A 16,910-nucleotide genomic window follows, 5' to 3' on the forward strand; every position below is an offset into this window, starting at 1 on the left:
CAAATTCCTCATATTATGTGCAAACATACCTCGTAAATAAAGTAGTTTTGATCTAAATCTGTAGTTCTTTGTCTTTTGTCAGTAAACGACCATCTGCATGATTGTAATGCGTTTGTCATTGTGGCATACCACTCTGTATACAGTACATAGACTACTGCACACCTGACTCATGTTCATGTACTCAGATGATGACCAAAAAAAGTTGGTTCACAAGTGTTCTCAAGTATAACTATTGGTGCATGCATGGTTAGGAGTGCACAGTGGAACACCTCACTATGATAAAAGTAATGTTGCTTTTGCTACTATGGTCAAAACATGCACATAATGAGCCGATGTCAGTCCACACACGCACGCACGCACGCACACACACACACAGTAGTAGTGAACCATGTCTATACAATGGTAACTATGTCATTCACCGCTGTCTCTCTAGTGTTCAATTGAACCAGCTGAGAATGCTAGATGGGTTTGTTAATTCTTTTTATTTCTGACATTCAGTTTTTGCAAATTAACCCAAGGCAACGCCAGGCATAAATTCCAAAAACCATTGAGCGTTGAACTGAAAAATTGACATGGCATTCAGAGACTCAAGGTTTTACAGAGCACCTTGAACATGTCTATGCAATCAGCAAAAAGAAAAAAACATTAAAATAAAAAGAATGTGAACAGAACAGTAAAATATCTGCATGGTGTCACTCAGTGAGAACAATCCTGAACATGATCAGACCTCTTAAAAATCTCAACAGACAGAAATTGGTTCTGCAAAATGTTCAAAGTACCAAGCTCCAGCTAAATGATATGTACAGTACAGTTACTTAGATTTGTATAAGTAATATGACAATGCAATTCGATGGGATTTCAGCTGTAGGACTGACTCCGACATATAGTACTTGCATGCAGTAGTTAAGAGTGTGTGTGTGTGTGTGTGTGTGTGTGTGTGTGTGTGTGTGTGTGTGTGTGTGTGTGTGTGTGTGTGTGACACTATAATGGCAGCGTAGCAGCCTTCATAACTGGGCGGTATATTCATGCATACGGTTTATTTTACTGGTGATATATTGTACATACATTATATTTGAAAAAATATAGATAACTCAGTCAGACCAAATGCAGAGGTCTAGTGTCAGACTCTAAGTCTATTTATTTAATATCATCTTACTCTCATCTCTCTTCTCAAGTGTACCTATCCTGTATTTCACGCTTACTGCTGTTGCTGCTACAGTACATGAGTACGCAACCAGATTTTACCCACAGGGATCAATAAAGGTTTATCTCTCCCTAAAAGCATTCATAGGCCATTCAATATACAAAATGTATTCAGTATTATTCACTGAAAATTATTCAATTTAAACCACACATATTGGGACAGAGAGCAAAACTTGGCCAGTTTTGCTGATGTTATTGTAAATTGGGGCGTATAAATACATGAAAGCTAATTTGATATTACATCCATATGCTTTTGTAGAATGGTCAACAGCAAAACACTACAACTGTAACTTACATTTGCAGTTCCTAATACGTTTGGCTACAGGAGTAGGACACTATATATATACACTGTATATATGGCATCCTATAGCTGAAATCCCAGAGATACATTGGAATATAATCTAATTTATTCAGAGGTTGTTGATCAAGCAAAGCCTTCAGTTATTGGATTCAGTTACTGCAAGTCCAAATATTGAACTAGCTTTATGTAACTTCATAATACGCTCAGTTTAACATGTGGACCATGTTTTAATGTGTGCAAAGGCAGAATCAATGGTGGTAATTTTGTTATTCACCAGTCAACCACCAATGTGAAATGTCATTATTATACAGAGGAAAGCACAGACACACATAACAGTGCCATCCCACTAGCTGCATGTCACTGACTTGTAACACTTTTGACCGTCTGTCATGCATGCCACTCCCTCCAAGACAGAACTTGGCAAAGTAAACCAAAATTAAGAGTAACCAATTCCTATGCCGTTTTTATGGCCCAGGTCTATGAGGAATGGAACTAATATTTTGATAATAAAATTAGAGGCCCTTCAAAAAAAAGAAATCCTTATATTCACCTTTCAAAAGAACAATGTGCAAAATACACCAAACTCTAAAATTCAGAACAAAAAAATAAAATAAAAATACTAAGTGAAACAAAGAGCATTGGTCACGTTGACGATCATACATTTGTCATGTATTCATTGTCAGTCCATCAGCCAATGCCTAACAAAAGCAACAATTCAGATGTTAATAGCAAGCGTAGTAATCATAGTTAGAGTAGTAATAACACTGCTAAGGGTTGGTTAGTGCATCTTCTCCATCAGCGCCAATGCTGATCCCACTCCTACCAGTAGAGGGCATTGGAGTGTTCACACCAGCTTGAGGCCGCGTCATTCAGATTGAAGAAACAGTAACACTGGCTGGTCTAACAGATTAGGGCTCAGTCTCCCTTCCAAAGCATTCCAGAGCCAATAGTCTTACAGAGTACCAAAGACGATCTAGATGCTAGGTTGGCTTTTGGAGAAAAAAAGAATCAAGCCCAGATCACATCGTATATACTATATAATCAACACCCCCTCCCAGTTCATATGCAGGTGTCGTATATATGTGACGTTTATATACAGTACACACATTAATAGAATGGGCCATTTCCCATATGCAAACTTAATAGAGGGGATATTTGGTTGCTTGCAGCCACAGAAAGGGCTTTGGAGCATTGCTAGTATAAACAACATTAGTGCAATTGCAACACAAAATCATAACAAAAATAAAACAATGGCAGAGGATACATACGCAGATAGCAAGGTTAAGGAACGTAAGGGACAAACATATAGTTTGTTAACAGCAGAAATGCAGCGTGCAAGCCCTAAGCGTGCGACAAATCTATACGTGGCCATGTCTCTACGTCTCTTTGCCCGTCAGACGCTCACAGACAAAGGCCACACTCCTCTCCCTGTCCCGCCCCTTCTACTAACCTTTCCAATGGGACATGGATACAACTTTCAGTGCGTGTCGAACTAAAAAAATGCAATATACTTGAGCTTTCCTATGAAATGTCTCAACTTGCTGGTGGTTCCATCATGTGGACTGAAATGACTGGAGCGAAGCAGCAGCTCGAGTAATGTGGCTTAGAATGAAGCAGCTGGGTTGTGATGCCACCGGTTCCAAACCTCTGACCCTGAATTCTTAATTGGCCAAAACCAATGGCTAGCCTGGAAACAGATATATATTTTGTCTAAAAAAGGTTGCTTCCTTCCCTTGATAGTTTCTGCGTCACAGTTCTTATGTTAGGACCCTGATGCATTATCCTGCCATGGGCAAATTCAAAGCCATCCCTGGTTCATTCATCCCCTCGAGACGCAACTCAACCACACTCTTGTGGAATGCACCTTTTGTCAACTGATTAAGAGGTCAGTTGTACAAAAATGCATGCCTCTCCTGGCCATGAATGAGCACTAGCCAGCTTGTATGGGAATCGAATAAAGTCAAGAAAGTGATGACATTAGCAGGTTTGGCCCTCCTGGTGCCTTTGTGTACAAAGGGATCCTTCCAATGTCGTAGGCTGAAATCTGGACAACAGCCCTTAATGCATGTCATCCCAAATCACTCTATGCTATCCACTGAAGGAGAAATGGCATGTAAAAAAAAAAAAGAAGAAAAAAAAGATCCCTCAATAGCAATGTGAAGGTTTGGCGACCATGGGACATCACTGGGAACAGCGTCATTTTTGCTGGGACCAGCCAGTATGAATTCACAAACTTAACTGAACAGGAGGGAAATTATCATAGCATGTAAAATGAGCTAGGATTGGACAACACTGGTCCCATGTGAGCCCGTGGAAATGGTTCACATTGCAATACTTGATTGGGGGCCTGCACCAGGCATCCTCAACGCAGAAAAGTGCTTCATGTTGTATGATGCCTTTGCAAAATGGTAACCAGTCAACGGTTATTGTCAACAATAACTAACAGAGATAGTCTCGGTCCATACTCGGTATCGACCAATGAGAACTAGCAAACACCCCTGGCCATTGATGAGAACCAATGGAGACATTCAGAGGATTGACCTTTTGTAATCCCAACAGGTTTCTGTTGGTATTTAAAATGGAAAACAGAAAAGTCAATATTTAAAATTCAACTGAGAAGTCTCTTAACTCAATTACCATACAGTCTTTTCGATGGCCTGATCTGATCTGTGCTTCGTTCCGTACCTGTGAGAGAGAACCTGCCTGTGGCACTTGTATGTAACCAAAAATCAATGGCCAAAGTGTGACATGAACAGCGGTGTGAGCGAGACTGCACAAAGAGAAAGGCAGGACGTACAGCCATCAAATGAAATGTCGTGGGAGGGAAATGAGGATTAGTGGTGGTTGAAATGTGATGACGTTTGAAGGACACAAGTAGTTTTTTTTTCGCCAGGATTTCAGTTTGGATACAAAACTTTGATTCATTTTGATTAGTTGATGGTTTTCTTGTTTTTTCTCTTTTTCTGTGGGAGTGAGGACTGATTCCTGGAAACCGTTATTTAATTCAAATTTCCTTCAAATTAAAGTCAATACAGTGTTGAGATGCCCACATAAAAATTACACACTTCATATTTCATTAAGTGCCTTCACTGCAAAGCAATTACATTTGTGCATGTAAGTTTCGTAAATATTGAGTGACGAAGTCTGCATATTTCCTTTTTTACAGGGACAGCTAGCGTCTCAGACTTTCAACTTCAAAGAACTGGGGCCATATGTATGAAAGTTTAAACAGCCTGCGTTTCTCAAGTTTTTCATCAGATGTTAGTTGAGGAGGTAGCAAATGATAAACAATATTAATTGGCAGCGTACTTGGCATATCAAAGAAAAATAAATAGGGAGTGAGGGAAACTGGCTTGTGCTGTAAACATATTTACACTATAGCACTGGTTCAGAGAAACTAATTGTGGAAGAAATAGAAAAAAGTGGTGGGACTTTAGCAGATCAGTGTCCACAGGGCAAGTGTCCCAAACACTGGAGAAGGAGAGGGGACTTCAGCGCTCTCTCTACAGGACCAACTCATGGCTGGTAACCTGGGCCAAACAATTGTGAGTGGCAGCGATGCCCAGATGTTTTTTTAGAAATCTATCGACATATACATTCATAATGATTTGCACGAGTGGAGACAAAGCGAATTGAACCGAAGAGGAATATCTATTTAATTTAAAAATACTAGCCAATAAAGTAGAGTGAAATGCTACTACACTGCGTGTAAGAAAAGAAAAGAAAAACATCACATTTATAAATGTTCCTGCATAATCTATCCTCGCGACTGTCGCTAAAACATTCTCCCTGAAAACTTGCGTACAACACCTGCAGAGCACGGAGAGACATCAGGTTTCCTTTACATAAATACTGATCTTTGCGTAGATTTGTGCTCAGCATATTTTTGATGCGTACACACACACCCTTCATACATATGGCCCCTGAACTCATTGCAGACTATCTGAGATGTAAGCTCATGGCAGCAGGCTCAACAGGTAAGAGAAGGACAAGGCGGCATAGGAGCCAGAAAATTGGCCACTGGAGTACTAAGAGTCCTTAATTTGTGTGTGTGTGTGTGTGTTTATGAGTATGTATGTACAGTATGTGCGCGCACGTCATGTGATGGGGCTCAGAGGCTGTATGTGAGGGAGGAAATGACCTTCAGCCATTGTCGGGGTCAGACCGCAGCCTGTTTCGGTGAGTCTCGGCTGTCCCATAGGGACGTTGAGTCGAGCTGAGGGAAGGGGTCGGGGTCTGTGGGCGGGTCTGAGGCGGACTGAGAAGGAACGGTGCGACGCCGACGGCACGACGCCAGGGGGGAGAGCGGCAGAGGAGGGTCGGGGTAAGTGGCAAGGCTGTCAGTTGTGGTGGAGGAATCGGAGGAGGTAGTGGGGCCGAGGGGAGCGGGAAGGGGGTGCTCATCTGCGATTTGACTCTCCGGAGGGTCGGAGGGCAGAGGAGGCGACGGAGCAGGAATCGATGAGGAGGATGACGATGATGATGAGGGAGAGGAGGGCGAGCAGTCCTGTCTGTCTGTCTTGACTGAGTCCTGGGGAGGCAAGAGCTCGCTGGAGAACGGAGGGGAGAGTGAGGAGGACGAGGTCTCTCCCGGTCCGTCCTCTCTTTTCCCTTCCCCATCTCCTCCTTCCTCTGTCCCGTGGTCCAGAGGATCCCCCATCTCGTTTCCGCTGTTACCCGCAGGGGCTCCTCCTTGCCCCGCCTCCACCGGGCTCTGGTTTACCACGGGGGAGTCTTGGGTGGCACCGGTGGCGGCCGGCGATTGGCCCTTGAGCTGCGAGTGACAGAGGGGGCAGGTCTCTTGGACGTAGAGCCATTTCTTCAGACAGCCAGCGTGGAAGAAATGGCTGCAGGGGGTGATGACTGCATTCTTCATGTCCTGGAGGAAACGCGCGCACACACACACACACACACACATCAAATTGTCAAAATAAACAAACACACCCTGTCCTTTGACACTCAAAATTGTCAAAGAAAAGCTGAATGGAATCAAGAGATTTCCTCAATATCTCTGAAAAGTTTTTAATGTTTGCATTAGTTATGAAAAGGTTTGGTCTTTAAAAGAAGAAAAATGAGAAAACAACGAGGTTACCTCATGTCATCTGCAATTGTAACCACTTTAACCCTATTTTATACTTCATATATTCAAAAATGCCCAATATACAATCTCACAAATTCAGATTTTTTAAATATATATATATATATTTTAACAACACAAATCTTCTCTTATGGGGGTCCCTGGTATAAAATATTTTCAAATGGGGGTCCGCGACCACGTCCTTGACATGACAGTGTTTTGAGAACCACTGCACACGCCGCACACATTTCCTCATACCTGGTAACATATGGCACAGATGTCGTTGTAGCTCTCCAGCTGGCTCTCGCTGGCCGTGGGCAGACTCTTGATCTTGTAGACGGCGTCTCGACGCAGCAGGAAGCTCTGCCAGCCCAGCTGGGCACGTAGCCACACGTTGTAGTAGGAGTGGACCAGGATGATGGTACTGCCCATCACGCTCCACTCGCCAAACACCGTCTCTGACACGCCGTAGCATACCACGCACACGGCAACCTGGAGGGCAGGGAGGGGAGGAGCAGTTCAGTTTTTATTTTTATTTCGTTTTGACTGCTTTCATTTTTCTGCTTTCATTTCAGTTCAGTTTCGATTTTTTATTTTTAAGCGAGTTTGCTAATTTAGTCTTAGTTTTTTAAAAGGCTTAATTTTAGTAAATCTTTTTCATTAGTTTTAGCATCCGTTTCATTTTTGATTTTTTCGTTCGCTTTGTGTCACGTTGCGAGCTTGTACATCTGCTATTTTTGAAAATGTTTTAAGTGTGAGAACTACTGATTTGGAAGGCATTTGTAGAATCGGCCTCAGGTCTTAATGGGTTAATATGGAAAATTTGTCAGGGCTGAGCTTTAAAAAAAAAAGACAAATAGCACAAAAAAGTTTTTTTATTTCAGTTAACTAAAATGTTGGTAAATTTTTGTTTTCATTAGTTTTAGTTAACTACAATAACCTTGGTAGGAGACGGACGAATGGACGGGATGAGATGAGACGTTTTAGCTTTAATTAGCCAACGCATCGAATCAAAAGCTTGAGAGCCAATCACAACTGTCTGTTTAAAACCAGTACATACAAACTAATAAAAATGACTGCAGTAGTTAATAATCTAAAAGGCAAGTAAATAAATACATAGTTAGTTACACCAGCTTATTGAATTCTCACTGGGCCTTAGATGTGGTGGCATGCTTGAGGCTAGCTGTGTGGGGGCCATTGTGAATAGGATCACGGGAAACTGAGCATTGAGCTCAGCTGACTGCTGCGTGAGTGCCTGTCATTCTCAATTTTGTGCCCCGTTCAACCAGTGACCAGGAACGCTGTCATTTTAGATTTCTTTGGCTATTCAAAAATAGCAGATATACAAGCTCATAGTGCGAAAATAAAATCTTGAAAATATGTGCAAATCTTTGAATATATATATTTTAAAGCGAACATTTGTAACTCCAATATTTGCTTCTGGGGGTCCCTGGAACAAAATATTTTGGCGGCCAAACACATAATTTTGGGGGTCCTTGACATTTGAAAAAACTGTTAGGATTTAGAAGACATTTGTAGAATTATTAGAAGAATTAGAATTATTAGAATTATTATAGAAGCAAAGATTTTAGTTAAAAATATATATTTCTCAAAAATGGCAGATCTACAAGCTCATAGCGTGGCCGCGCTATGAGCTTGAATATCTGCAATTTTTGAATAGCCCAAAGAAATCTAAAATGACACAGATACATTCCCAGATTGAATGGGTTAAACTAGTTACTGTGTCCCCCTCACCAGGAACTCCAGCAGGCGGTAGGTGCCATTGACACAGTAGATGACCTCGTCCATGTTCTCGACAGGAGCCTTGCGGATCTCCTCCACCATGAAGAGAATGTAGATGAGCAGGGTACCCAGGACCTGCAGGAAGCAGGAGTTGTTTTGTTACGGCAGTTGTTCTCAACCTGTGGTTCGGGACCCCCAGGGAGATCCCCACATGATTTGGGGGGGGGGGGGGGGGGTCCCCAGATGACAGTAAAGTGATAATCTAAGGACCGTTATGACCTTTTTCATACCAAAAAAAGAAGAAATGAAATGAACTGTCAAAATCAACTGCATCAAAAGTAATCAACAAACTATACAATAAAAACTGGTCAAACATTGGCCAAATTGCCAAATAATATAAGAAAGAGAAAAAACATTTGAAAATAGCCGATCAATATTTATCTGGGGGAACCGAGTGAAGCTAAATGTAATGCCTCAACTCCTAAAATAACAAGTGCTTATCAGGGTGGGGGATACGAATCTTTTGGGGGGTTGCGGCCTGAAACGGTTGAGAACCACTGTGTTACGGGATAAAGAGGCCATTGTTTGTGTGTGTGTGTGTGTGTGTGTGTGTGTGTGTGTGTGTGTGTGTGTGTGTGTGTGTGTACCTGCAGTGAGGTAAGGATGGAGGAAGAGATGATAATGAGGAGCCAGAAGTCCATATGAAAGAACTGACAGATCATGTAGGCCATGTAGGCTGGGAAGATCAGCAGGAACAGACAGAGAGACACGGCACGGAAGTGCTTCCACAGACTCCTGGAAGACCAGAGACAAAGGGATCAAATGAGAGACCGATTGGGAGACAGAGGATAGAAATAACCTATTGCCTGAAGCAGATTTTAAAAACATTTCAGGAAATCTATTTCTTATTCCCAAAAATGTAATAAATTCCTGTTGCTATATACATAGCAACATCTAAAATGACACCGGTACTTTCCCGGTTTTAAACGTATAACAACGTATAGGCTTTCCTGGTCGCGTTCTCTTACTGCCAAGAACGACTTTGGAAGAGGCTGTATTTTTGGCTCAGACATGTTATTTTCAAAGGCAGACAATTAATTTTGTGAAACCACACAGTGCAACCCTCAGTGATTAGCAACCATCAGGGGATCGATCATACTGGAGATAAATATTCTGTGACTACTTCAAAAAGTTACGAATATCAAAAAAACGCTGGCAGTGAAACAGTTAATATGGGAATATGGTAAGATAAAGAGACACTTTGGGGTGCAATCGGTGATTTGAGTGCCACATTCAATCCAACATTCTCTACAGACTTTGTAAACACTGTCCCAATTATTGATATTTTCTTTGAGGATTCTGTCAATCCTTCACCACGCCTGGCTGCCTGCTTACTTAGTACTTACTACGGAGTTACTTACTACTACATTTACTACTACATTTATACCGGCCTCATAGAAACCATGCACTTATTCCTCCGAAAATAAAGCAAAAAGCTTTTCTGATTTATGCGAGCTTGGAAACGTTCCGCCAACTCTCGTGAGAGAAGTTGAAGACTTTAAGAGCCAGACGGTGCGATCAAAGACGGGAAACGAGGAGGAATAATCTGAAAAACAAACATGCATGTCAAAAATAACCAAGATTGGTGGTTCCAACACATTTTTTTAAATGAAACGGAAACAAAATAATTTGTATGCGTTTTCTCTCCATCATCATACTTGTCTCGGGAGGCGCCCAGGGCCAGGACGATGGGGTCGGCGATCTCCAGCATGGACTGCAAGATGGATGCCACCACGATGAAGAGGATGATGGATAGGAGGAAGGCTCGATGAATCACCTGCAGCTCGATGAGGCCCGTCTGGACGGCCAGGATCAGCAGGGTGATGCCCTCGGTCATACCCCTGGACACACACCAGACAAATATTGTTATTAAAAATATTATGAAGCCCTACATAGACTGCAGAAATACACAGTGAAGTTTCAAAATGCTCCTGAAATCAGACGGAGGGGGAGAAAAAGAAAAGCCTATCAATTCTGCTTTTGAAATTACTGTATTCAATTTATTTGTTACATTTATTAGCAATTATTTTCATTACACTCCGTTTTCTGGTCAAACTGTCTCCTGATATAAAATAAATAACATTTCCTCATAGAATGTTAATTAATCAATGTTAATTTAATCAACATAATTTTTATGCTTCAATTATTTTATAATAAGCGCCACCCTTGAATGATAAGGTTTGGTGGTGCATTTCTTATATCATCAAACAACCTCTATATACAGGGGTGCACATAACTTTTTAGGTCTAGTACTCAGAAGAGCACCTGGAGATGTGACTCGGTGCGCACCAAATAAATGGTCCCGTGCCGTTTTTTTTGGGGGGGGGGGGGGATATTCAGCACGGTGCCCACCGGGACAGTTTTGTCAACGGGGGGGGGGGGTATTCAGCACGGTGCCCACCGGGACAGTTTTGTCAACGGGGGGGGTGGGGGGGGGGTGGCGTGCGTGCTGCGCGAGAAAAAAGGACGCTCTGCTTCCAAATTCCACTGATTTTCGCCGGGTTTTTTTTCTCACGCCGTTTGGTGAAGCCCCCAAGGTTGGTGCCCTGTGCTGCGCTGCTTTTATCCGCCAGATTGGGACGTTCACGGCATATTTTGCACCATTACGGTGCGTTTAACATCGGTGACGAGTGCCTCTAACAGCCGCTGAGGCAATGCGAGGCGATGCGAGACACTCACACAATCACGTGCAGCATGAGTCCTCTCCCCCTGCAATGGCTGTACATGGGGCTGACGCGTGCTTTAGCGTGATTGTGTGAGTGTGGCTTCAGGAAGTAAATTCCTAGCCTCGATCTCCAGGCTTTTATTTTTTAGTTTTGCTAAAAAATAAAAGCTTGGAAATTCCTGTCCCAGCTGTTGGTACGCAAAAGCGCCTCGCGTCGTCTGATGTGCCGCGCATTATTTATTTTGGGTGCGCATGCGCACCTGCGCACCAGTTATGTGCACCCCTGTCTATATAGTCTCGCACGCACGCAGACACACACACATGCACGCACGCACGCACCCCAGGGATAGGCATAGGAAATCAACTAATCAGGTACTCTTTATATAACCACCAACTCAACTATTAAAATACTATTCAAAATCAACAAATAAATGTCACTTTGTCTGAGATGGAATTGAAAAAATATATCATCTCACTAAATCCCTATCTGGTTCTCACAATGACAACGGAATCCATGGGGTGGTGCCGTTTCTAGGTTGTAGGTCTTCTAAATAACGCCAAGACTACTGTTGTCAACCGAAGGTTGAATTTCTACTTAGTTTTCTCTTTCTTTTTGTTGTGGATACTGGGTGACCACGTGTCCACAACAAAGCATTTGTATCCCTTGTCCAGTGTCCCACATAATGAGACAATGTCCCGTATTCTGATTGGCTTTAGTTGTCAAAAGTCAAACCACTGCAAGACAGAAAATCTAAAATCTGGCTTTTATTCAATGGCTGTGAAGAAAGCCGGGAAAGGCTGTCATCACGGGCTGTGTTTGATGCCAATCAAACTGTGCAAATGCGGGTCAAGTGCAGGTTAACCTGTCACCCTGTCACCAGTGCCTACGCGACGCCTTAATGCAGAAAATAGCAAGTCACCAAGAAGTGACAAGCTATGCAGAAGATTTAGGAGGATTGTGACAGAAGATACCACAAAGAAAAGAAAATGCAGCTACACCAAAGACTTTTTTTGTGAAATTTGCCAGAGTTATTTAGCAATTTCAAACCGGGGGAAAAACGATGTGAAGGGACACAGTACATGGGAGTATAAGCACCATGAAACCCTACTTTATTTACTTAGCAAGGGAATCGGGAAAAGTTGCATTCAAATAAAATATATTTGTTAAGTCCTAAACGTCTAAGCTGCAGTGCTTAGCCTATTTATTGTGTGCTACTGAATCAACCACAGGACAACGCGTAAAGGTATGAGCTAAGAAGCAGAACAGAAATATTAAACGTTATCAAGTCAATCTTTGTGTCCAAGTTGTTTCACCGGTCGTCTCTTCGCTCACTCCGTCTATAGGTCAGTGTCAATCATGTGAGCTAAGGTTTACAATTTACATTGGAAGAAGTTCCACCATGATGGTCTCATAACAGAGCAGCTGCTATGATGAAAGAGGAATCCCTCACCAGAGGCCATCCAGTTTGGGAGTCCTAGCCTTCTGTCTTTCATAGAACTAGTCCACCAAGGATGCGTCCTAAAGCAACGACCTCAGTAGTGAGCTATAGCGAATAACTAACTTTCAAATTTGTGATTTCTGTGTGCAAAGTTGATGAGCACTTTTTGCAGTTGAAAATACTGTTATTTTTGTTGAAGCGGTCATGCAAATAAGTGTTTACAGCCAAAATAATTACGGTGGTAATGTAAACCCAACCGAGCAGAGAAGTCAACAAATAACACAAGCTGGTGTTAACTTGTTTTAAGCAGCTGTCTAATAATGTCTGCCATATACTATAACAGAGTAAAAAGGAAGCCAAGCTTGTCCAACCATAAGAATGTAAAAAGAAACCATTTTTTTCTGCCCCCTTGCATTGTGTATGTTTGAAACAAACTGGTAGTAATGTTGTGGAGCTGTGAGTCTCTGTACCACACCTACTAAATGATCTGCAGTCAAAATTCTATGTTATTGTGAACAAATATAAAGATGTGAAGGACTGTCCTATCCTTGATAGAACTCTTGTTTTCGATGTGTTAAAGCACTGCACTACTCAAAATGCCCAACGCACACACACACACACACACACACACACACACACACACACACACACACACACACACACACACACACACACACACACACACACACACACACACACACACACACACACACACACACACACACACACACACACACACACACACACACCTACCTGTGCATGGTGTTGTCGTTCATGAAGGCCCTGTAGCCCTGCAGGTAGAACTTGCAGAGGGTAAGAACTCCCAGAGCCACGAAGGACACGGTGAACACCAGACCCAGCAAGGAGTATGGAGTGCTACAGCACTCTGCAATACTGAGATACAGGAGAGAAGAGACAACGGAGGCAGGGGATACAGCCAGAGGAGAGGAGAGACAAGAGAGAGATGGAAAGGTAAACCAAATGTATACTTTGTCACATGTTGTTGCTTGGTGAAATTAGCTGATTTGCTAGCAAATGAGTCATTTTCTGTGAGCAACATAGTCCTGCGCTATGCAATAAACATAAAGTAGAATTTAGACTGGAAGAGGAACCGGGTTTTAACAGTCTATTCTACACTTTTCAACAACCGGTCAGCTGTTTGCACTAATAAGCTCAAAGCAAATATACAGCAATAATAATAATAGATTACAACATAGCTAACAGTCGTTTCTCACAAGTTGTTTCCCAGGCAAACAGTTGCAAACTCAGCTCTCTCATTTTAAGTAGCTCTGGAGAAGCACCTCGGCTAAACGCCGAAGCAGCACCCCCCCCCCCCAGCAGCCTGGTGACTACCTGGTGAGGAAGAGGAACAGGAGCCTCTCCCTGGATGTGGGCTGGTCTCTGGTGCTGAAGTACGAGTATATCTGCAGGGCGAACAGCAGCAGCCAGAAACACATGAAGAGTACAGGCAGCACTAGCTGGTTCCACAAAGACATGCCCAGAGCCAGCAGCCCATACACCTCTACCACCTGGAGAGAGGGAGGGAGGGAGGGAGGGAGAGAGAGCGAGAGAGAGAGAGAGAGAGAGAGAGAGCGAGAGACAGAGAGACAGAGAGACTTTAAAGTGTTGAAATTTTAATGATCCCTGAAAGGATCAAATGGATCTTTACTACAGCAGTAACTGGATATAGTAGGTTGAATGAAGACAGAAGGATGCAGGATTTGGCCGCAGCACATGTACATGCACAAGTCTCCACAAACCGTAGCGTATGGAAACAAATCCAGAACCTGTGAAATACGTTTTCACGGCACACTTAGTCCTTGTAGTGGAAAAAAGCCACTAGGCTGCATCCGTTACCTGTGCCAGCTCCCTGTATGCCGTCTTGGCCAGGTTGTACGGCACCAGCAGATTGGTGGCCAAGAAGTAGATGACCTCCAGGCCGGTGAAGATCATGGCGAACCTGTTGATGAACACAATCGTCTCCAGGGGAACCAGACACAGCCGCGCCACCAGGGGGAGCAGGTGAGCCGAGAACAGCCAGATCCTCTTGGTCTGCATCACACACGAACACAGCGTACACACCACCAGCTGACCTGGAGGGGACGCAACACACCCACACACGCAAGCACAGAACGCAACACACAGAAAGTTAGACACACACACACACACACACATAAATATGCAAACACCATGCACAAACGCATGCACACATTGGGCAAGACGCACCATAAACACACACAGAGAGACACAAACACACACAGAAACAAAATTTAATGGAATCATTAGTATTTGGCATATCCTCAGTTTGTTAAAAGTTTTAAGAGTTGATTTGTAGTCACTAAAGGACGCTTGCCAGAATCTGTCCCCAAACTTGCACCCATCATTAGCACGTATCAGCTAACAGGAGCTCCGCTAATGAGACTAGTAGCTCCATGTAAAAAGGGTCTGGCTTTCTCCTCCCTTTGTCCCGGGTGTTGCGTATCCTCCCCTCAGTAAGCTGGTTGTTCATGGCTTTCTAAAGCTTTCACTGGGCAAAGGACCACAATGGAAACAAGTCCCCAGGACTTTTTTTTGCGTCATCCTTTTAGCCTTAATGTCTTCCCGTACCACGTGCTGTTTGCATTTCTGACTAATAAAAGTATTCAATCAATCAAATTCAATTCAACCTTTATTTGTCAAATATTTTAGCCAACTCAATCAACAGTGCACATTTAAAACAAAGCAGCAAAACTTGCACTACAACATGTCCTACTCATAGAACAGGAGACTCCCTGCCCTAAACCATGGTAAGCCGAAACCCCAGTTCTACAGACACAGCTAAGATAGCTCAGCTCAAACAGCTTCCATTTCAAAAAATCCCCCGGACCTTAATACTCTGGACAGGATTTTATTATTATTTTCTTTCTATGAATTTAGAGAAGCCAATATTTTTTTACCCCTTCAATTAATTCCTCCCACTGCTGTTGTATCCTACTGGCTCACCTGCCAGTGAGGAGCCCCCCACCGGAAGTACTGTATTAGTAGTGCCTCTGTCCTACTCCCCCCCATTCAACATTCCCCGCTGACAGGTGCCGCCCCAGCCCGTAGGAGTATGTGCAGTGACAAAGATCACCCTCCCTGCCCGGCGTCCCCTCCCCCGCCAGTTCTGTGTGTGTTTATGGTGCGTTTTTATAGGGGCGGTGTATCAACTCCAACAGAAACATTATGCATCTTTTTCCATCACGATATGTGAATTAAAGGGATATTTCACCTTTTTTTTTATTGTCTGGGGGGCTCACAAAAGCCTGAGTAGACGATAAAATGACCCAAAATTGTTTTGAAAGTGAAATATCCCTTTAACACATCCACCGCCAGAGGTTAATCTCATAATGTACTCACCAGTGCCAAGGTGTTTTTGTTGTTTTTTTGTTTTTTTCATGTCGCCATAGATCTTGTTAAAATCCTTAAGATTGAGCCGTGAACGGTCTGTTTACATCCGCGAGATCTCCCTGTATCTCCCAGTGAAGATCGCGTGTCAAACGGGGCATCCATGTTTGAGTTAGAGCGGATTACGTTAAACAGTGAAATGCGAGGAGAAAAAACTACAGGAAGAGAATTGAGTTTCAGTTTCGTCTGTAGAATGGGAGCGGGCGTGATCGTCGAAACCGGATCCCAAATAATTCTATTTCCTGTCATCAAACCGGAAACGGAAGTGGATCAAAAAAATTCCGAAAGTGCACCCGGACCGCGCATGCGCGAAAAGACCGCAGCCCGTAGGACTACGGGCTCGGCGCTTAACCGTTGGATTTAACGGCCCGTAGAACTACGGGCCCGGCGGTAAATGTGTTAAGGTTGGGTCTATCAGTTGTTTGGATTATCCATTTTCAGGGCCTGAGACTGACACCAAACTGATTTTCCATACTTCTCACCACAATATGTGAAATAAGGGTGGGTCAATCAGTTGTGTGGATGATCCATTTTCAGGGCCTGAGATTGACACCAAACTGATTTTCCATACTTCTCTGGACTTAGCAGGAAGGGCGGGGTATATGCGCATGGAGGTAGAGGGAAAGGGCAGGAGGGTGAAGAGAGCGTTGCCAACTGAATTCTATCTTGAACTTAATGCCACTTTGCATGCATGTGTGTGTCTGCGCATGGGTGTATGCATGGCATCCTGAATTAGACACGCGTGCGTGCGTGCGTGCGTGCGTGCGCGTGCGTGTGCGTGTGTGTGTGTGTGTGTGTGTGTGTGTACGTACCTATGAGTGCGGTAGTGAATCTGTTCATGGAGAGAGGTTCCAGGTACAGAGGTCCTTCATATCCAGACTCCAGTTCACTGCGAACATAGTCCCTGGATAAAGACAGGTCACAAGATTAGACGTCCATGAATATGCAACTCTGTAGCCAGACCATTGCCGGCAGATGATGAAAACGGACCTTCAT

At 43.4% G+C, this 16,910-nt stretch overlaps 1 protein-coding gene across 3 annotated transcripts in view; it reads right to left on the bottom strand.

Moving 5' to 3' along the window:
* Positions 1-910: 910 nt before the first annotated feature.
* LOC308089718 (RING finger protein 145-like) overlaps positions 911-16,910 on the bottom strand; it is a 30,015-nt gene continuing 14,015 nt past the window's right edge. For 2 of the 3 annotated variants that reach the window (XM_080434596.1, XM_080434598.1), the window contains 9 exons: positions 16,727-16,818; positions 14,346-14,581; positions 13,842-14,017; positions 13,242-13,382; positions 10,043-10,225; positions 8,972-9,119; positions 8,337-8,459; positions 6,840-7,073; positions 911-6,383 (listed from right to left, as the gene is read on the bottom strand). In XM_080434596.1, coding sequence (XP_080290722.1) covers positions 5,664-6,383; positions 6,840-7,073; positions 8,337-8,459; positions 8,972-9,119; positions 10,043-10,225; positions 13,242-13,382; positions 13,842-14,017; positions 14,346-14,581; positions 16,727-16,818 — 2,053 coding nt within the window. In that variant the 3' untranslated portion in view covers positions 911-5,663. The remainder of the gene's footprint in view (positions 6,384-6,839; positions 7,074-8,336; positions 8,460-8,971; positions 9,120-10,042; positions 10,226-13,241; positions 13,383-13,841; positions 14,018-14,345; positions 14,582-16,726; positions 16,819-16,910) is intronic. The other variant, XM_080434597.1, reaches the window with a different exon arrangement.

The sequence above is a fragment of the Gymnoscopelus braueri genome (genome assembly GCF_963280865.1).
Source record: "Gymnoscopelus braueri genome assembly, chromosome: 8".
In the NCBI taxonomy this organism is placed as follows: domain Eukaryota; kingdom Metazoa; phylum Chordata; class Actinopteri; order Myctophiformes; family Myctophidae; genus Gymnoscopelus; species Gymnoscopelus braueri.